This window comes from Pseudophryne corroboree, chromosome 1 (genome assembly GCF_028390025.1).
Source record: "Pseudophryne corroboree isolate aPseCor3 chromosome 1, aPseCor3.hap2, whole genome shotgun sequence".
Classification (NCBI taxonomy): domain Eukaryota; kingdom Metazoa; phylum Chordata; class Amphibia; order Anura; family Myobatrachidae; genus Pseudophryne; species Pseudophryne corroboree.
The window spans coordinates 639,609,526-639,631,010 of NC_086444.1; the positions used below are offsets into that span (position 1 = coordinate 639,609,526).

The 21,485-nt window shown below is 46.9% G+C and overlaps 1 protein-coding gene across 1 annotated transcript in view; it reads right to left on the minus strand.

The window, feature by feature from the left end:
* Positions 1-19,054, minus strand: part of SRP72 (signal recognition particle 72) — a 58,404-nt gene extending 39,350 nt beyond the window's left edge. The window contains exons 1-3 of the mRNA XM_063914609.1: positions 18,726-19,054; positions 1,932-2,052; positions 700-823 (exon numbers count right to left, since the gene is read on the minus strand). Coding sequence (XP_063770679.1) covers positions 700-823; positions 1,932-2,052; positions 18,726-18,840 — 360 coding nt within the window. The 5' untranslated portion in view covers positions 18,841-19,054. The remainder of the gene's footprint in view (positions 1-699; positions 824-1,931; positions 2,053-18,725) is intronic.
* Positions 19,055-21,485: the final 2,431 nt, after the last annotated feature.

Below are 21,485 nucleotides of genomic sequence, written 5' to 3' on the forward strand. Positions count from 1 at the left end.
AGGGGTTAAATATCTCCATATAGCCCCCGGAGGCTATATGTGAGGTATTTTTTGCCAAAAAATAGGTTTACATTGCCTCCCAGGGCGCCCCCCTCCCAGCGCCCTGCACCCTCAGTGACTGCCGTGTGAAGTGTGCTGAGAGCAATGGCGCACAGCTGCAGTGCTGTGCGCTACCTTAAGAAGACTGAGGAGTCTTCTGCCGCCGATTCTGGACCTTCTTCTCTTTTCAGCATCTGCAAGGGGGCCGGCGGCGAGGCTCCGGTGACCATCCAGGCTGTACCTGTGATCGTCCCTCTGGAGCTAATGTCCAGTAGCCAAAGAAGCCAATCCATCCTGCACGCAGGTGAGTTCACTTCTTCTCCCCTAAGTCCCTCGTTGCAGTGATCCTGTTGCCAGCAGGACTCACTGTAAAATAAAAAACCTAAGCTAAACTTTTCTAAGCAGCTCTTTAGGAGAGCCACCTAGATTGCACCCTTCTCGGCCGGGCACAAAAATCTAACTGAGGCTTGGAGGAGGGTCATAGGGGGAGGAGCCAGTGCACACCACCTGATCCTAAAGCTTTACTTTTTGTGCCCTGTCTCCTGCGGAGCCGCTATTCCCCATGGTCCTTTCAGGAACCCCAGCATCCACTAGGACGATAGAGAAAAGCATGTAAACAGACAAGTTTTTTGTCATACAAATAGCTTAGGAGACACTTACCACTTGTCCCTGGAGTTCCTTTAGTTTTTCTGTTTTTTGAGGGGCATTTTCTATAGTTTTCAAGGCATTTTCAATTTTATTTAGTCTGTACTCACAATAAGCCTTTTCAAAAGCTATTATATCACTAAAAATAAATATTAAAAAAACAAAACAATTAAAGATAAATACAAATCAGAATACCGTATATACTCGAGTATAAGTCGACCCGAATATAAGCCAAGGCACCTAATTTTACCACAAAAACCTGGGAAAGCTTATTGACTCGAGTATAAGCCTAGGGTGGGAAATGCAGCTCTAGCCGTACACAGCCCTCATACTGCCAGATATGCCCCCCTCATAGTGCCAGATATGCCCCCCTCATAGTGCCAGATATGCCCCCCCCCTCCAAGTGCCAAATATGCTCCCCCAGTGCCAGTTACTTACCTTCCGCCGCTCCCGCGCTGCCTTGTGAAGGATGGACACGGAGGGCACAAGCGCGCGCCTCTCCTGTGTTCCTCCTGCGTCTCCGGCGGCCGGTCTGTTAAATGAAGTGCCGGTTCGTGAGCCAATCAGAGCTCACGAACAGGTACTTTATTTAATATACCCGCCGCTGCCGCCGGAGACGTAGGAGGGACACAGGAGAGGCGCGCGCTGTGCCCTCTGTGTCCCTCCTTCACACTGCACTGACTGCCCTCCGTGTCCCCACTCCTTCCCTGCACTGACTCGAGTATGAGCCAAGGGGGCTTTTTCAGCACAAAAAAAAGTGCTGAAAAAGTCGGCTTATACTCGAGTATATATGGTATTTCCAAATAGGCAGATAGAGAGCTGACTAAAAAGTGCTGTGTTTTTGGTCAGATCTCTATCTGCCTATTCGGAAATATTTACAAGAATACACAGGTTACAAGGGCACACAGGTTGAAGTATATGGGAGATTTTTTACTAGCAATCGCCTCTCACCAAACTAAAGGTAGCATATATCACTTATCTAAATTGCATTCTCCTACATTGCAAGAAATATGACATGCTCAGTGTGTGTATTTTATGTAAATATACACAAAATTAGCTCTCAACTAAGGAAGACTAATGTCCATAAAAAGATTCATTATTCCAAGTTCTTTAAACGTTTAACTTTCTATAAAGTCTGGTTTCATGTAACATTGGTCTTAGCAGTCATTTGCTGATTTAAAAATTGAAAGGAGCACTGCATTCTGAGCAATAAAAATGAATCACAGTGTAATTTCAATAAGACTTACCTTGTAAGCACTTTAGAATTGTTGTTAATTAAAGTAAGGGCTTCCTTAAAGCTTCCACTCTGGATAAGACAAACCACCTTACAGTGCAGGGCTTTAACATCGTCCTTCACCGTCTGTAATACTGGAACCACAAAAAAGGTTCTTAAATTACACACACACATATACAGATGGAAAAGCACATAAAAGGACCTTATTGCACCATCACATTATTAGATCCGAGAGCAACCACTAGGGGGAAAGTGCGGTCTGGGGCAGTGTTGTTGAAGCTTGCATGTGGTAATTGTTGATATCATTAACAAAAATATGAGGGATAATAGATGGAGATGTATAATGTATACTGGTCAGCCATAACATTAAAACCAACTGCTTAATAATGTGTCGGTTCCCCCTTATGCACCAAAACCGCTTTGACTCAGTTTACCCATGGACTCCACAAGACCTCAGAAGGTGCCCTTTGGTATCTGGCACCAAGAAGTTAGCAGCAGATTCTTTAAGTCCTGTAAGTAGCAAGTTAGGGCCTCCATGGCTCTGACCCTGTTTTTCAACAGATGCTTGGTTAAATTGAGATCTAGCCAACACCCTTAACTTTTTGTCATGTTCCTCACAGCATTCCTGATCAATTATTACAGTGTGGCAGAGTGTATTACCCTGCTGAAAGAGGCCACTGCCATCACCAGGGAATACCGTTGCCATGAAGAAGTGTACTTGGTCTGGAACAATGTTTAGGTTGGTGGTACATAAAGTAACATCCACATGAATGTCAAGTTCCAAGGTTTCCCAGAGCGTCATACTACGTATGTCAGCTTGGTGCCATCTCTCCCCAAGGTAAAGGACACACAAGCACCCAGTAGTGCACATGATGTAAAAGAAAAAGTGATTTATCACACCAGGCCACCTTCTTCCATTGCTCCATGGACCAGTTCCGATGACCACATGCTATGGTGCAGCTATGCAGCAAGCTGTGATGCACTGTCTGTTCTGACACCTTTCTATCATAGCCAGCATTATTTTTTTCAGCAATTTCTACTAAACTAGTTCTTCTGTAGGAGAAGACCAGAGAGGCTAGCCTTCGCTCCCCATGCACATCAGTGAGCCTTGGGGTCCATAACCCTGTCACCAGATCACTGGTTGTCCTTCCTTAGATCCCTTTTCACATGTACTAACCACTGTATACTGGGAACATCCCACAAGACCTGACTTTTTTAGAGATTCTCTGACCGAGTCGCCTAGCAATCAAAAGTCACCGTGTCAAAGCCACTGAGATCTTTAAGCATGCTCATTTTTCCTACTTCCAACACATCAACTTCAAAGGAATGAAATGTGTGCTGATGAATAAAAATTAGTACCATGAAAAACTGAAACAAAAATCACTATTTATTACAAATGATCACATTAAAACTAAGCATCAACAAAACCCACTACTAGGTTCCATATAAAAACCATGCAGTTTAAAAAACAAAACAAAAAAAAAAACTCCATACAGCGCTAAATGACAAAATTCTGTTGTTTAATATTAGCTGTAGACATGAACAGAACAGATTACAATACTGTGCTGCAATGGTCTTGGTGATGGCGGTCACAGAGGGTTTATTTGGAAAGTGAATGACAGTAAAAGGGATTGTTTGTAGGAGGTAGCACGGGATACTCGATCGCAGTCATATTACAACCCCTTCTGGTGCATGTCACAGCTTGAGACTGCAAACTTGTTTCTGGGGTCTTCCTTCCAGAGGCCATGCTGGGTTACTATGTACGTCCAGTACTTGTGTCTTTGTATGCAAGCGGCAGTTCAGAGTCACATTCAGTGGGTGTTTCAATGCAAATTCCTGCAGCAACGCCATTTGCGTAAATTTATGAATCAGGCTCAATAACGTGTTTGTTTCAAAGGATCCAATGTTCCAGTAAAAACTAAATTGTGTACGTCAGAGATTATAAAATACCAACACTATAGCCAGGAATAGACGTATCATCCAAAGGAAATACATGGAATACATACCATAATCCGGCTGTCGGGATGCTGGCGGTCACATGTCCAACAGCGCCAACAGGACATTGAAGATCCCAACATCGGAGGGGGTAAGTATTTCTACCCCCATCCCATACCCTAACTCTCGAGGAAGGGCTACCCCTTGCGCTTAAGCCTACCCTCCGAAGCCCTAACACCGATACTCACCTTCACGATGTTGTCTGTCAGTAATCCAGTGCTTGTCCCCTGAGTAGTGTCGGGATTCCAGCGTCCGTCACATGATCACCGGCATCCCAACAGCCGGGATGCTAAACGCATCCCATCCAAAGACAGGTCACTTTATCATCATGTTTCTTTGGGCAGATTAAAAAGGCAGCAGATATGTTTTAGCAATAAAATTTGTGCTGGTAGTATTGCAGATTAATTGAAGTGTCAGTACTTTTATTTGTAGCTCCATGCCTCTCTCTTGGCTGGTAGTGCGGGATACCGCCATGCTGCTGCACAGCAACATTGGGGGTCCATCGAGGTGCTGGGTAATCACAGAAACCTGTACTCCCAGCAAGCAGTTAGTCATGCAATACATTAAGCATACCTAAAGACTTTCGCGTGTATGCACTTGGGGCATGGCGTGACGGAGGCGCGACCGCGGGTGGAAAGGGGCGATACCTCGGATGGCGGGGAGGAGCCTAGCGCCGTGACCCCTGGTTTTCATCATTTTTGGGGCATGTCCAGTTCTCCCTGAGCGGCTGGCCAGCCCCCGGGCTCCACTTCCTATTCAGTGAGCAACAACTGCTTTGCAGAGCATTAGCGGGACTGTCCCTCTGTAATCGGGACAGTTGGGTGGTATGCATTAAGCACGGGACTGGGGGGTTATTTAGAGTTGTCAAAACCATGCTGCACTGCGAGTGGGGCAGATACAACATGTGCAGATAGAATAAAGGCCCATACACACTTGCCGATTTTGAGAGGAAAGCAGCTCACTTTTGGTGTGTTGAACTGCTTTCAGATCAAAGCCGCCCAGTGTGTATGCCTAAGCGATGAACGCTGATGCGCGCTCCCGCTTCATCGCTGGCAGCCGCCGTTCATCTACTGGTATTACCAGTAGATGAATGGTGGGGTGAGCGGCTTTCCATAGCGTCCTGCTATGGAAAGCCGCTCAACCCCACTGACATCGCTGGGCAGGGGAAGAAAAGCTTTTCAGCCCAGCGATGTCAGCGATCATCGCTGTGCATACACATTGGGCAAAAACGCCCAGTGTGTATGCACCTTTAGATTTGGGTGGGCTATATTGTTTCTGTGCATGGGCAATACTGGATGCTTTATTTTTACACTGCAATTTCAATTTGATCACATACCACCCAAATCTAATCTCTGTGCACATCTGCCCCACCTGCAGTGCAACATAGTTCTGCCCATTGGTGTGCTTTTTTGGTTGGCTAAAAACTCTGAATGAGTCTTTTTGATGTTTTTAGATAATTGCATAGCCAACCCTAGCTACTTTTTCTAATATACACGAAATCCTCCGTAAGTATTGGCAGCTACAGACTTGTTAATGTGACTTACAGTATTAGCACCATAGGAGGCAACCAGCTTGTCAGTCATTATTAAACTTTGCTTGTTCTAGTAGATACCATTTTAGCACAAAAACCACCCCAACTTTTCAGGAATATTATTAGAATGTTTTTTTTCAATCACGCTGCTCCTGTACACTGTTACTGCAGAGTGCAGCACAAAAAGCATATAAGCTTTTCTGGGCTGAATATAAGGGGTGATGTAATCAGGTACCCCCATTGGTCTGCAGTTTCAGATATACTGATATTAACACACATTGCCGTAACTAGACATTTTAGCGTTGTGTGAGAAACAGCATAGGTGCCCCACCATGTACAAAACAGGGCCAGTATGCGCCATAGGCACACGGCCAAAATAATAAGAATTTACTTACCGATAATTCTATTTCTCGTAGTCCGTAGTGGATGCTGGGAACTCCATAAGGACCATGGGGAATAGCGGCTCCGCAGGAGACTGGGCACAAAAGTAAAGCTTTAGGACTACCTGGTGTGCACTGGCTCCTCCCCCTATGACCCTCCTCCAAGCCTCAGTTAGGATACTGTGCCCGGACGAGCGTACACAATAAGGAAGGATTTTGAATCCCGGGTAAGACTCATACCAGCCACACCGTACAACTTGTGATCTGAACCCAGTTAACAGCATGATAACAGAGGAGCCTCTGGAAAGATGGCTCACAACAACAATAACCCGATTTAGTTAACAATAACTATGTACAAGTATTGCAGACAATCCGCACTTGGGATGGGCGCCCAGCATCCACTACGGACTACGAGAAATAGAATTATCGGTAAGTAAATTCTTATTTTCTCTGACGTCCTAGTGGATGCTGGGAACTCCGTAAGGACCATGGGGATTATACCAAAGCTCCCAAACGGGCGGGAGAGTGCGGATGACTCTGCAGCACCGAATGAGAGAACTCCAGGTCCTCCTCAGCCAGGGTATCAAATTTGTAGAATTTAGCAAACTTGTTTGCCCCTGACCAAGTAGCTGCTCGGCAAAGTTGTAAAGCCGAAACCCCTCGGGCAGCCGCCCAAGATGAGCCCACCTTCCTTGTGGAATGGGCTTTTACAGATTTTGGCTGTGGCAGGCCTGCCACAGAATGTGCAAGCTGAATTGAACTACAAATCCAACGAGCAATAGTCTGCTTAGAAGCAAGAGCACCCAGCTTGTTGGGTGCATACAGGATAAACAGGGAGTCAGATTTTCTGACTCCAGCCGTCCTGGAAACATATATTTTCAGGGCCCTGACAACGTCCAGCAACTTGGAGTCCTCCAAGTCTCTAGTAGCCGCAGGTACCACAATAGGCTGGTTCAGGTGAAACGCTGAAACCACCTTAGGGAGAAATTGTGGACGAGTCCTCAATTCTGCCCGGGCCGTATGAAAAATCAGGTAAGGGTTTTTATAAGATAAAGCCGCCAATTCTGACACGCGCCTGGCCGAAGCCAGGGCCAACAGCATGACCACATTCCATGTGAGATATTTCAAATCCACAGATTTAAGCGGTTCAAACCAATGTGATTTTAGGAACCCCAAAACTACATTGAGATCCCAAGGTGCCACTGGAGGCACAAAAGGAGGCTGTATATGCAGCACCCCCTTGACAAACGTCTGAACTTCAGGAACTGAAGCCAGTTCTTTCTGGAAGAAAATCGACAGGGCCGAAATCTGAACCTTAATGGATCCTAATTTTAGGCCCATAGACACTCCTGTTTGCAGGAAATGCAGGAATCGACCCAGTTGAAATTCCTCCGTTGGGGCCTTCCTGGCCTCGCACCACGCAACATATTTCCGCCAAATGCGGTGATAATGCTTTGCGGTCACATCCTTCCTGGCTTTGATCAGGGTAGGAATGACTTCTTCCAGAATGCCTTTTTCCTTCAGGATCCGGCGTTCAACCGCCATGCCGTCAAACGCAGCCGCGGTAAGTCTTGGAACAGACAGGGTCCTTGCTGGAGCAGGTCCCTTCTTAGAGGTAGAGGCCACGGGTCCTCTGTGAGCATCTCTTGAAGTTCCGGGTACCAAGTCCTTCTTGGCCAATCCGGAGCCACGAGTATAGTTCTTGCTCCTCTCCGTCTTATAATTCTCAGTACCTTGGGTATGAGAGGCAGAGGAGGGAAACACATACACTGACTGGTACACCCATGGTGTTACCAGAGCGTCCACAGCTATTGCCTGAGGGTCCCTTGACCTGGCGCAATACCTGTCCAATTTTTTGTTGAGGCGGGACGCCATCATGTCCACCTTTGGTTTTTTCCAACGGTTTACAATCATGTGGAAGACTTCTGGGTGAAGTCCCCACTCTCCCGGGTGGAGGTCGTGCCTGCTGAGGAAGTCTGCTTCCCAGTTGTCCACTCCCGGAATGAACACTGCTGACAGTGCTATCACATGATTTTCCGCCCAGCGAAGAATCCTTGCAGCTTCTGCCATTGCCCTCCGGCTTCTTGTGCCGCCCTGTCTGTTCACGTGGGCGACTGCCGTGATGTTGTCCGACTGGATCAGCACCGGCTGACCTTGAAGCAGAGGTCTTGCTTGGCTTAGGGCATTGTAAATGGCCCTCAGCTCCAGGATATTTATGTGAAGTGATGTCTCCAGGCTTGACCACAAGCCCTGGAAATTTCTTCCCTGTGTGACTGCTCCCCAGCCTCGCAGGCTGGCATCCGTGGTCACCAGGACCCAGTCCTGAATGCCGAATCTGCGGCCCTCTAGAAGATGAGCACTCTGCAACCACCACAGGAGAGACACCCTTGTCTTTGGTGACAGGGTTATCCGCTGATGCATCTGAAGATGCGATCCGGACCATTTTTCCAGCAGGTCCCACTGGAAAGTTCTTGCGTGGAATCTGCCGAAAGGGATTGCTTCGTAGGAAGCCACCATTTTTCCCAGGACCCTTGTGCATTGATGCACTGACACTTGGCCTGGTTTTAGGAGGTTTCTGACTAGTTCGGATAACTCCCTGGCTTTCTCCTCCGGGAGAAACACCTTTTTCTGGACCGTGTCCAGGATCATCCCTAGGAATAGAAGACGTGTCGTCGGGATCAGCTGCGATTTTGGAATATTGAGAATCCAACCGTGCTGCCGCAACACTACTTGAGATAGTGCTACCCCGACTACCAATTGTTCCCTGGATCTTGCCCTTATCAGGAGATCGTCCAAGTACGGGATAACTAAAACTTCCTTCCTTCGAAGGAGTATCATCATTTCGGCCATTACCTTGGTAAAGACCCGGGGTGCCGTGGACAAACCAAACGGCAGCGTCTGAAACTGATAGTGACAGTTCAGTACCACAAACCTGAGGTATTCTTGGTGAGAAGGGTAAATTGGGACATGGAGGTAAGCCTCCTTGATGTCCAAAGACACCATATAATCCCCTTCTTCCAAGTTCGCAATCACCGCTCTGAGTGACTCCATCTTGAATTTGAACCTGTGTATGTAAGTGTTCAAGGATTTCAGATTTAAAATAGGTCTCACCGAGCCGTCCGGCTTCGGTACCACAAACAGCGTGGAATAATACCCCTGTCCCTGTTGCAGGAGGGGTATCTTGATTATCACCTGCTGGGAATACAGCTTGTGAATGGCTTCCAATACCGCCTCCCTGTCGGAGGGAGACGTCGGTAAAGCAGACTTTAGGGGAGTGCCTGAGTCCGCTTGTAAAGCCCCAGCGTCATGCTGAGGACTTGGCAGAAAACGGGAGAGGGCTTCTGTTCCTGGGAACTGGCTGTTTGCTGCAGCCTTTTTCCTCTCCCTCTGCCACGGGGCAGAAATGAGGAGCCTTTTGCCCGCTTGCCCTTATGGGGCCGAAAGTACTGCGCCTGATAATACGGCGTCTTCTTATGTTGAGAGGCTACCTGGGGTAAAAATGTGGATTTCCCAGCAGTTGCCGTGGCCACCAGGTCTGATAGACCTACCCCTAATAACTCCTCCCCTTTATAAGGCAATACTTCCATATGCCTTTTGGAATCAGCATCACCTGACCACTGCCTCGTCCATAACCGTCTTCTGGCAGAAATGGACAGTGCACTTACTCTTGATGCCAGTCGGCAAATATCCCTCTGTGCATCACGCATATATAGAAATGCATCTTTCAAATGCTCTATAGTCAGTAATATACTGTCCCTATCTAGGGTATCAATATTGTCAGTCAGGGAATCCGACCAAGCCACCCCAGCACTGCGCATCCAGGCTGAGGCGATTGCTGGTCGCAGTATAACACCCGTGTGAGTGTATATACATTTTAGGATATTCTCCTGCTTTCTGTCAGCAGGTTCCTTAAGGGCGGCCGTATCAGGAGACGGTAGTGCCACCTGTTTTGACAATTGTGTGAGCGCTTTATCCACCTTAGGGGGTGTTTCCCAACGTGCCCTATCCTCTGGCGGGAAGGGGTATGATGCTAATAACCTTTTAGGAATTATCAGTTTTTTATCGGGGGAAACCCACGCTTCATCACACACTTCATTTAATTCCTCAGATGCAGGAAAAACTACAGGCAGTTTTTTCTCACCAAACATAATACCCTTTTTAGTGGTACTTGTATTATCAGAAATATGTAAAACATTTTTCATAGCATCAATCATGTAACGTGTGGCCCTACTGGAAGTCACATTCGTCTCTTCATCGTCGACACTGGAGTCAGTATCCGTGTCGTCGTCTGTATCTGCCATCTGAGGTAACGGGCGTTTTAGAGCCCCTGATGGCTTTTGAGACGCCTAGACAGGCACGAGCTGAGTAGCCGGCTGTCTCATGTCATCAACCGTCTTTTGTAAAGAGCTGACACCGTCGCGTAATTCCTTCCATAAGCTCAGCCACTCAGGTGTCGACTCCCTAGGGGGTGACATCTCCATTACAGGCAATTGCTCCGCCTCCACACCATTTTCCTCCTCATACATGTCGACACAATCGTACCGACACACAGCACACACACAGGGAATGCTCTGATAGAGGACAGGACCCCACTAGCCCTTTGGGGAGACAGAGGGAGAGTATGCCAGCACACACCAGAGCGCTATATATATATATATACAGGGATAACCTTATAGAAGTGTTTTTCCCCTTATAGCTGCTGTTTTATTTATACTGCGCCTAATTAGTGCCCCCCTCTCTTGTTTTACCCTTTTCTGTAGTGCAGGACTGCAGGGGAGAGTCAGGGAGACGTCCTTCCAGCGAAGCTGTGACGGAAAATGGCGCCCGTGTGCTGAGGAGATAGGCTCCGCCCCCTTCTCGGCTGACTTTTCTCCCGCTTTTTGTTGTATTCTGGCAGGGGTTAAAATACATCCATATAGCCCTGGGGGTTATATGTGATGTATTTTCGCCAGCCAAGGTGTTTCTATTGCTGCTCAGGGCGCCCCCCCCCAGCGCCCTGCACCCTCAGTGACCGGAGTGTGAAGTGTGCCTGAGGAGCAATGGCGCACAGCTGCAGTGCTGTGCGCTACCTTGGTGAAGACTGATGTCTTCTGCCGCCGATTTTCCGGACCTCTTCTTGCTTCTGGCTCTGTAAGGGGGCCGGCGGCGCGGCTCTGGGAACGGACTCCGAGGCTGGGCCTGTGTTCGGTCCCTCTGGAGCTAATGGTGTCCAGTAGCCAAGAAGCCCAAGCTGGCTGCAAGCAGGCAGGTTCGCTTCTTCTCCCCTTAGTCCCTCGATGCAGTGAGCCTGTTGCCAGCAGGTCTCACTGAAAATAAAAAACCTAAAACTAAACTTTTACTAAGAAACTCAGGAGAGCCTCCTAGAATGCACCCTTCTCGGCCGGGCACAAAAATCTAACTGAGGCTTGGAGGAGGGTCATAGGGGGAGGAGCCAGTGCACACCAGGTAGTCCTAAAGCTTTACTTTTGTGCCCAGTCTCCTGCGGAGCCGCTATTCCCCATGGTCCTTACGGAGTTCCCAGCATCCACTAGGATGTCAGAGAAATAGGGGTGTGGCTTCATGGGGTAGAGGCATGGCCACAGAGCTCCCTTTTACACATTATGGCAGGTAGAGTCCCCTTTTTCACACATTACGGCAGCAGAGTAACCTTTTCACACATTCTGGCAGCAGAGTCCCCTTTTTACACATTACGGCAGCAGAGCCCCCCCCCCCCCCCCCCCCCCCCTCCTTTTTTTTTTAACCCAAAACGGAAGGCAGGGTCCAACTTTTTACACATTAGGCAGGCGCAGAGAGAGAGAGAGAGAGAGAGAGAGAGAGAGAGAGAGAGAGAGAGAGAGAGAGAGAGAGAGAGAGAGAGAGAGAGAGAGAGAGAGAGAAAGAAAGAAAGAAAGAAAGAAAGAAAGAAAGAAAGAAAGAAAGAAAGAAAGAGAGCAGTTCAAGGCTAGTGACATCCACAGACAAATTCATTCTGCAATAATATAGTGTACAAAATACCAATAGGTTTAAACCAAATAAACAACACACAGGATGGTGGCATTCATACACTTGTCCCCCCACACACACTCCAAATGCCCATGACATGTGTGTGTTTTTTTTATCTTGCAGGATCCTATTTCCCCTGGAGAAGGAAGTGGTGGTGCTTTGATGCCTAAGGAGGAGGCAGGGCTGAACAGTGAGCAGGGAGAAGCGGAGAATGCAGCTGCAGCTCTATCTCACTTGCGGACCACAGTAGAGGGGGAGCGGACGAGTGCTGGCCGCGCCAATGTAATACGAGGTAATGTATGTAGTAGTGTACCCAGCAGATACGGAGCTGAGCGCCAAGCTACATACATTACCAGCGCATTCAAACAAAAACAGTGTTGCCCTGCGGGTGTTGCTGCCCGGTCCTGAGCCCACAGCACAGGCACTGCCGGCACACACCTAGTTGCGGCCTGGGGCATTTGTCGGTATGCCGGCTGTTGCCAAAATGCCAGCTGTCAGTCTCCTGAACGCTGGGAACCTGACCTCCGGCATTTTGACTGCATCCTGTCTACTGTATTGTACTATACGGTTTTACTCTGTACTGTCTTATTATTCTGCCTTCTGCACATCACTGCAAACAACTTGTGGCGCCCTATAAAATTTAATAAATAATAATAATAATAATGCATTATACCCTCTGATAGTGGAATAGTTTTACACAGATTTTTACACATATATTACGGCCTGTTCTGCATTTTAAAACTCAATTAACATGACTCAGTAAAGTATATCCTATCTGTATGTCAGCAATTTCATCATTTACTGTACATTTGGAGAGTAGTAATAATACTTGTATGACATGTTTCATCTTCTGGGATGAAGGTAAAAATAAGATTTTACTTACCGATAAATCTATTTCTCGGAGTCCGTAGTGGATGCTGGGGTTCCTGAAAGGACCATGGGGAATAGCGGCTCCGCAGGAGACAGGGCACAAAAAGTAAAGCTTTTTCAGATCAGGTGGTGTGCACTGGCTCCTCCCCCTATGACCCTCCTCCAGACTCCAGTTAGGTACTGTGCCCGGACGAGCGTACACAATAAGGGAGGATTTTGAATCCCGGGTAAGACTCATACCAGCCACACCAATCACACCGTACAACCTGTGATCTAAACCCAGTTAACAGTATGATAACAGCGGAGCCTCTGAAAGATGGCTTCCTTCAACAATAACCCGAATTAGTTAACAATAACTATGTACAATTTATGCAGATAATCCGCACTTGGGATGGGCGCCCAGCATCCACTACGGACTCCGAGAAATAGATTTATCGGTAAGTAAAATCTTATTTTCTCTATCGTCCTAGTGGATGCTGGGGTTCCTGAAAGGACCATGGGGATTATACCAAAGCTCCCAAACGGGCGGGAGAGTGCGGATGACTCTGCAGCACCGAATGAGAGAACTCCAGGTCCTCCTTAGCCAGAGTATCAAATTTGTAAAATTTTACAAACGTGTTCTCCCCTGACCACGTAGCTGCTCGGCAAAGTTGTAATGCCGAGACCCCTCGGGCAGCCGCCCAAGATGAGCCCACCTTCCTTGTGGAGTGGGCCTTTACAGATTTAGGCTGTGGCAGGCCTGCCACAGAATGTGCAAGTTGGATTGTGCTACAGATCCAACGAGCAATCGTCTGCTTAGACGCAGGAGCACCCATCTTGTTGGGTGCATACAATATAAACAACGAGTCAGATTTTCTGACTCCAGCTGTCCTTGCAATATATATTTTTAATGCTCTGACAACGTCCAGTAACTTGGAGTCCTCCAAGTCACTTGTAGCCGCAGGCACTACAATAGGCTGGTTCAGATGAAATGCTGACACCACCTTAGGGAGAAAATGCGGACGAGTCCGCAGTTCTGCCCTGTCCGAATGGAAAATCAGATATGGGCTTTTGTAAGATAAAGCTGCCAATTCTGATACTCTCCTGGCAGAAGCCAGGGCTAGAAGCATGGTCACTTTCCAAGTGAGATATTTCAAATCCACCTTATTTAGTGGTTCAAACCAATGAGATTTTAGAAAGTCCAAAACCACATTGAGATCCCACGGTGCCACTGGAGGCACCACAGGAGGCTGTATATGCAGCACTCCCTTAACAAAGGTCTGGACTTCAGGGACTGAAGCCAATTCTTTTTGAAAGAAAATCGACAGGGCCGAAATTTGAACCTTAATAGATCCCAATTTGAGACCCATAGACAATCCTGATTGCAGGAAATGTAGGAATCGACCCAGTTGAAATTCCTCCGTCGGAGCACTCCGATCTTCGCACCACGCAACATATTTTCGCCAAATTCGGTGATAATGTTGCACGGTTACTTCCTTCCTTGCTTTAATCAAAGTAGGAATGACTTCTTCCGGCATGCCTTTTTCCTTTAGGATCCGGCGTTCAACCGCCATGCCGTCAAACGCAGCCGCGGTAAGTCTTGAAACAGACAGGGACCCTGCTGAAGCAAGTCCCTCCTTAGAGGTAGAGGCCACGGATCTTCCGTGATCATCTCTTGAAGTTCCGGGTACCAAGTCCTTCTTGGCCAATCCGGAACCACTAGTATCGTTCTTACGCCTCTTTGCCGTATAATTCTCAATACTTTTGGTATGAGAGGCAGAGGAGGAAACACATACACCGACTGGTACACCCAAGGCGTTACCAGCGCGTCCACAGCTATTGCCTGCGGATCTCTTGACCTGGCGCAATACCTGTCCAGTTTTTTTGTTGAGGCGAGACGCCATCATGTCCACCATTGGTCTTTCCCAACGGGTTACCAGCATGTGGAAGACTTCTGGATGAAGTCCCCACTCTCCCGGGTGAAGATCGTGTCTGCTGAGGAAGTCTGCTTCCCAGTTGTCCACTCCCGGGATGAACACTGCTGACAGTGCTATCACATGATTCTCTGCCCAGCGAAGAATCCTTGCAGCTTCTGCCATTGCACTCCTGCTTCTTGTGCCGCCCTGTCTGTTCACATGGGCGACTGCCGTGATGTTGTCCGACTGGATCAACACCGGTTTTCCCTGAAGCAGAGGTTCTGCCTGGCTTAGAGCATTGTATATTGCTCTTAGTTCCAGAATGTTTATGTGAAGAGACGTTTCCAGGCTCGTCCATACTCCCTGGAAGTTTCTTCCTTGTGTGACTGCTCCCCAGCCTCTCAGGCTGGCGTCCGTGGTCACCAGGATCCAATCCTGTATGCCGAATCTGCGGCCCTCCAATAGATGAGGACTCTGCAACCACCACAGAAGAGACACCCTTGTCCTTGGAGACAGGGTTATCCGTAGGTGCATCTGAAGATGCGACCCTGACCATTTGTCCAACAGATCCCTTTGGAAAATTCTTGCGTGGAATCTGCCGAATGGAATTGCTTCGTAAGAAGCCACCATTTTTCCCAGGACTCTTGTGCATTGATGTACAGACACCTTTCCTGGTTTTAGGAGGTTCCTGACAAGGTCGGATAACTCCTTGGCTTTTTCCTCCGGGAGAAAAACCTTTTTCTGAACCGTGTCCAGAATCATCCCTAGGAACAGCAGACGAGTTGTCGGCATTAACTGGGATTTTGGAATATTCAGAATCCACCCGTGCTGTTTTAGCACTTCTTGAGACAGTGCTAATCCCATCTCTAGCTGTTCTCTGGACCTCGCCCTTATTAGGAGATCGTCCAAGTATGGGATAATTAATATGCCTTTTCTTCGAAGAAGAATCATCATCTCGGCCATTACCTTTGTAAAGATCCGAGGTGCCGTGGACAATCCGAACGGCAGCGTCTGAAACTGATAGTGACAGTTTTGTACAACGAACCTGAGGTACCCCTGGTGTGAGGGGTAAATTGGAACGTGGAGATACGCATCCTTGATGTCCAAGGATACCATAAAGTCCCCCTCTTCCAGGTTCGCTATCACTGCTCTGAGTGACTCCATCTTGAACTTGAACTTCTTTATGTACAGGTTCAAGGACTTCAGATTTAGAATAGGCCTTACCGAGCCATCCGGCTTCGGTACCACAAAAAGAGTGGAATAATACCCCTTCCCTTGTTGTAGAAGAGGTACCTTGACTATCACCTGCTGAGAGTACAGCTTGTGAATGGCTTCCAAAACCGTCTCCCTTTCGGAGGGGGACGTTGGTAAAGCAGACTTCAGGAAACGGCGAGGTGGATCTGTCTCTAATTCCAACCTGTACCCTTGAGATATTATCTGCAGGATCCAGGGATCTACCTGCGAGTGAGCCCACTGCGCGCTGTAATTTTTGAGACGACCGCCCACCGTCCCCGAGTCCGCTTGAGAAGCCCCAGCGTCATGCTGAGGCTTTTGTAGAAGCCGGGGAGGGCTTCTGTTCCTGGGAAGGAGCTGCGTGTTGCTGTCTCTTCCCTCGACCTCTGCCTCGTGGCAGATATGAATAGCCCTTTGCTCTCTTATTTTTAAAGGAACGAAAGGGCTGCGGTTGAAAAGTCGGTGCCTTTTTCTGTTGGGGAGTGACTTGAGGTAGAAAGGTGGATTTCCCGGCTGTAGCCGTGGCCACCAAATCTGATAGACCGACTCCAAATAACTCCTCCCCTTTATACGGCAAAACTTCCATATGCCGTTTTGAATCCGCATCGCCTGTCCACTGTCGCGTCCATAAAGCTCTTCTGGCCGAAATGGACATAGCACTTACCCGTGATGCCAGTGTGCAGATATCCCTCTGTGCATCACGCATATAAAGAAATGCATCCTTTATTTGTTCTAACGACAGTAAAATATTGTCCCTGTCCAGGGTATCAATATTTTCAATCAGGGACTCTGACCAAACTACCCCAGCGCTGCCCATCCAGGCAGTCGCTACAGCTGGTCGTAGTATAACACCTGCATGTGTGTATATACTTTTTTGGATATTTTCCATCCGCCTATCTGATGGATCTTTAAGTGCGGCCGTCTCAGGAGAGGGTAACGCCACTTGTTTAGATAAGCGTGTTAGCGCCTTGTCCACCCTAGGAGGTGTTTCCCAGCGCTCCCTAACCTCTGGCGGGAAAGGGTATAATGCCAATAATTTCTTTGAAATTATCAGCTTTTTATCAGGGGCAACCCACGCTTCATTACACACGTCATTTAATTCTTCTGATTCAGGAAAAACTATAGGTAGTTTTTTCATACCCCACATAATACCCTGTTTAGTGGTACCTGTAGTATCAGCTAAATGTAACGCCTCCTTCATTGCCAAAATCATATAACGTGTGGCCCTACTGGAAAATACGGTTGAATCGTCACCGTCACCACTGGAGTCAGTGCCTGCGTCTGGGTCTGTGTCGACCGACTGAGGCAAAGGGCGTTTCACAGCCCCTGACGGTGTTTGAGTCGCCTGGACAGGCACTAATTGATTGTCCGGCCGCCTCATGTCGTCAAACGACTGCTTTAGCGTGTTGACACTATCCCGTAGTTCCATAAATAAAGGCATCCATTCTGGTGTCGACTCCCTAGGGGGTGACATCCTCATATTTGGCAATTGCTCCGCCTCCACACCAATATCGTCCTCATACATGTCGACACACACGTACCGACACACAGCAGACACACAGGGAATGCTCCTAACGAAGACAGGACCCACTAGCCCTTTGGGGAGACAGAGGGAGAGTTTGCCAGCACACACCAAAAGCGCTATATATATATCAGGGATAGCCTTATAATAAGTGCTCCCTTATAGCTGCTTTGTTATATCAAAATATCGCCATAAATTTGCCCCCCCCTCTCTGTTTTACCCTGTTTCTGTAGTGCAGTGCAGGGGAGAGACTTGGGAGCCGTCCTGACCAGCGGAGCTGTGAGAGGAAATGGCGCCGTGTGCTGAGGAGATAGGCCCCGCCCCTTTTCTGGCGGGCTCGTCTCCCGCTATTTAGAAAAATCAGGCAGGGGTTAAATATCTCCATATAGCCTCTAGGGGCTATATGTGAGGTATTTTTAGCCTTTATAGGTATTCATTTGCCTCCCAGGGCGCCCCCCTCCCAGCGCCCTGCACCCTCAGTGACTGCCGTGTGAAGTGTGCTGAGAGGAAAATGGCGCACAGCTGCAGTGCTGTGCGCTACCTTTAGAAGACTGCAGGAGTCTTCAGCCGCCGATTCTGGACCTCTTCTGACTTCAGCATCTGCAAGGGGGCCGGCGGCGCGGCTCCGGTGACCATCCAGGCTGTACCTGTGATCGTCCCTCTGGAGCTTGATGTCCAGTAGCCAAGAAGCCAATCCATCCTGCACGCAGGTGAGTTGACTCCTTCTCCCCTCAGTCCCTCGCTGCAGTGATCCTGTTGCCAGCAGGAATCACTGTAAAATAAAAAACCTAGCTAAACTTTGTCTAAGCAGCTCTTTAGGAGAGCCACCTAGATTGCACCCTTCTCGGCCGGGCACAAAAATCTAACTGGAGTCTGGAGGAGGGTCAGAGGGGGAGGAGCCAGTGCACACCACCTGATCTGAAAAAGCTTTACTTTTTGTGCCCTGTCTCCTGCGGAGCCGCTATTCCCCATGGTCCTTTCAGGAACCCCAGCATCCACTAGGACGATAGAGAAACATAGCTGGATATGGTGGCAGATTCATACAGGCAAATTTCATTGGTCATGCGGAATCTTGTGTATTAGAAGGCATAACATTTACTATAAAATAAGAGACCTGGAAATCTGAGAGCCTGTGTAACCATGCCCTGGCCTCTCATGCTTCTATAAAGCCACAGAACTCATCAGTAACAGCTGATATCCATGTATTTTACAACACTACTGTCATTATTGGTTAATTTTTAATAATCATTTACTTTTGTAACTTGCAAGCAGATGGAGAGCGTGATTAATTACACTTTACACAGACTGACAGCTTCATCATTCTTACAGTATGCTGTGTACTATAGCTTTACACCCCAACATAAACAGCTGCTGCATACACATACAGGTAGGTACTCACTCTTATTAATAGACTTTAGGGCCCGAGTGAAATCCCCGTTCTGGCCGGCTTTATTCACATCGCTCCATAGGGTGGCCAGCGAGGCAGAGCCAGCAGGGCCCCCGGTACTCGCCATCTTTAGGCCCTAGAATAGTAAATACTATTACAGTATATACAGGACTGGCGAGACAGGAATGATGAGGGCGGCCAGTACTGATGACGTTGAATTCGCTCCATCTTTAACAAGGGCAAATGTCAATGCGAATATTAAAGAGATGGCCTGTAGCTTTCAAATGTTATATTTGAACAATGTGAAACAGGAACATTCCTTAAAACGGAATCGCTTATCATTCTGTGTTTGAACCCACTTTTTTTTCTTCCCCCGACATCTGTGCCTTACAGTGCCATTAACAAAGATGGCCGCTATGCAACACGAGACCATATATACCTCTCGCTAATGACACGTTTCCACTTTGTATCATTCCGCGCGGCCACTTCCTCTTCCTGTCACTCCTCTTTCTTATCATTCACGACACGTACTGTTGGAGAGAGGTTGCAGTGCAGCGTAGCTCCTGCTTTCCAGCTATGGTCTCTCCCGGCGGCGGGGGCTGGAAGCATGTTACAGAAATTATGACTTTGATAATGTTTACCACACACGCATGATCAGAATACATGACTGGAAAAGAAAAAGATCTGGCCGTTAGTGGCGGGTCTCACGCAGTGCTATATAAATGGGTGGCCATATGTGTGCAAACAGTGACTGGCTACGCGGGCTTCCTCACAGCCACGTGCAGGCACCTGCAGCGTTCTGTCGTTCCTAATATGCGGCAGTCTCCTGTCTAACCCGCAGTGCTGCTTTACATTTGTGCTTTTCATGATTAATGACCCCCCATATCTTATATATGTTTAATGGAAAAGTATGAAAGTCAGTTTTTCTGTGCATCCATCTGCTATTAATACTGTAGGTTTCTGTGCTGGAACATTTAAGAAAAGAAAAATAATTTGGGAGATTTCACAACAAAATCTAATTGTTTTTGTATTAAACCAAGATTCTTTATTACGGGGAAGGATCGTAGATTAAATGTTTTCTGGACCTCTAAAATTAACTTGTTGACATTAAGCCAAAAGTGTATTTTATTCTGTAATTATATGGTGCCTTACGTTCTGCACCTCTTTACAAAGTACATAATCAGAAACTAATAACAGAACAAGAAATAACTTACAGTACAGATCATTGCTGGACATGGACAAGGTTTATGAACACACTGCTGTATCAGCAGTCATAATAGGCAGACAGAACCCAGGAGTTTAGTGCTGTTGTAGGCAAATGGGGATGATAGTATTAGGGAAGTAAAAGCACATAAGGAAAGAAGGCCCTTCTCATGAGAGGTAACAATTTCCCTGCCTCCCACAAGAAAAATATATTTCTGATTCCAAAGTTTGAAAACAAAATGCTCACTTATGTGAGTTATATACATGCTGGAAATTTCTTTATGTTGCTTGAAACATTGCAAAGGAATTGGGTTAAGGGTGCCGGACTGGACTATGTAGTAAAGATGAGATAACTTGTTTGGTCACATTTATTTCCGAGAAGAACCGGCACTACAGACTAACAGTCTAAGATTGATCACTATCTACCACCAGTACATAATCTCTTAGGTAGACTTTCAAGTGATTGCCAGTGGTGCTCCCACAGGTTAATAAACATAATATGATATAAAGGAAGAAAAGAAAACAACCTTTGTTGGGAGCACTCACTCTCGGAAAATGTCAATATATGTGATATTTGTATGTATAAACAGAGATGTAATGTAGCTTATTAAAACAACTTTTATTAGAAAGATTATATAAAATATATGAACACACGGACAGGGACAATTGTAATTTTTTACGTTTTTTGAAAAATAAAAACGAATTAAATCGTGAACCACAGATATATCTGTGTCTGAATATTTATGATGAAATGGTTATCATGTCTGCAGGGCCCATATAAAAAATAAGCTGCAAATTTGAAACTTCTAGTTCAAGATCTCCCACTCAGACACCCAAACGGACCTGGCCCTGCACCACTGCCCAAATTAAACAAGACTAGGTGCAATACCGTTAATATACATAGTCTGGTGATCAGAAATACCAATTACAAGAGAAAAACTGGTGTCTTTACAAAATTGAGAGAAAGACCATCATCGTGCCAGCCTGTAACCCAAAACTGTGGGTAAGTATGGGTTCAAATCATCTGGTCAATACACATTTTGAATAAAACCCTTGTAGGTATTGACATAGGTATGTCCATTCTCCTAGTCAAATGCCCTTATCACGGAATTAGTGCATAACATATAAGGCATATAATAGTTTACTCACGAATCCTCAGTCTAAATATAAAGCAACACTTCGAAGTAATAGAAGCTGAAACTGAAATAATCTAACCCTTGTGCTGTTCTCCCGTCGTGCCAATATAGTAGGTATAGGACGGGGAATGAGAGAGGGCAGAATACAGTATTCCAACTTGAAGAAAGACAGACTCACTATACCTGGGTTGTTAAAGAGACACTCCTGATGTACAGATCTACCACAGCGCATGGGATTAATCTCAATTTTTATCCCCAAGTGCAGTTCTGTCAGATATGGAGGATAGGAAAACAGGAGTGGACAAATGCATATGCAAAATTACCTAGAGAAGGCTTATTATTGTTCCGCTATTAAATTTAGCCAAAAAATATTGTATACATTCAACAAATTGAAGGCAGTATATGCACTATAACAACTGTGAATTAGTGCCAG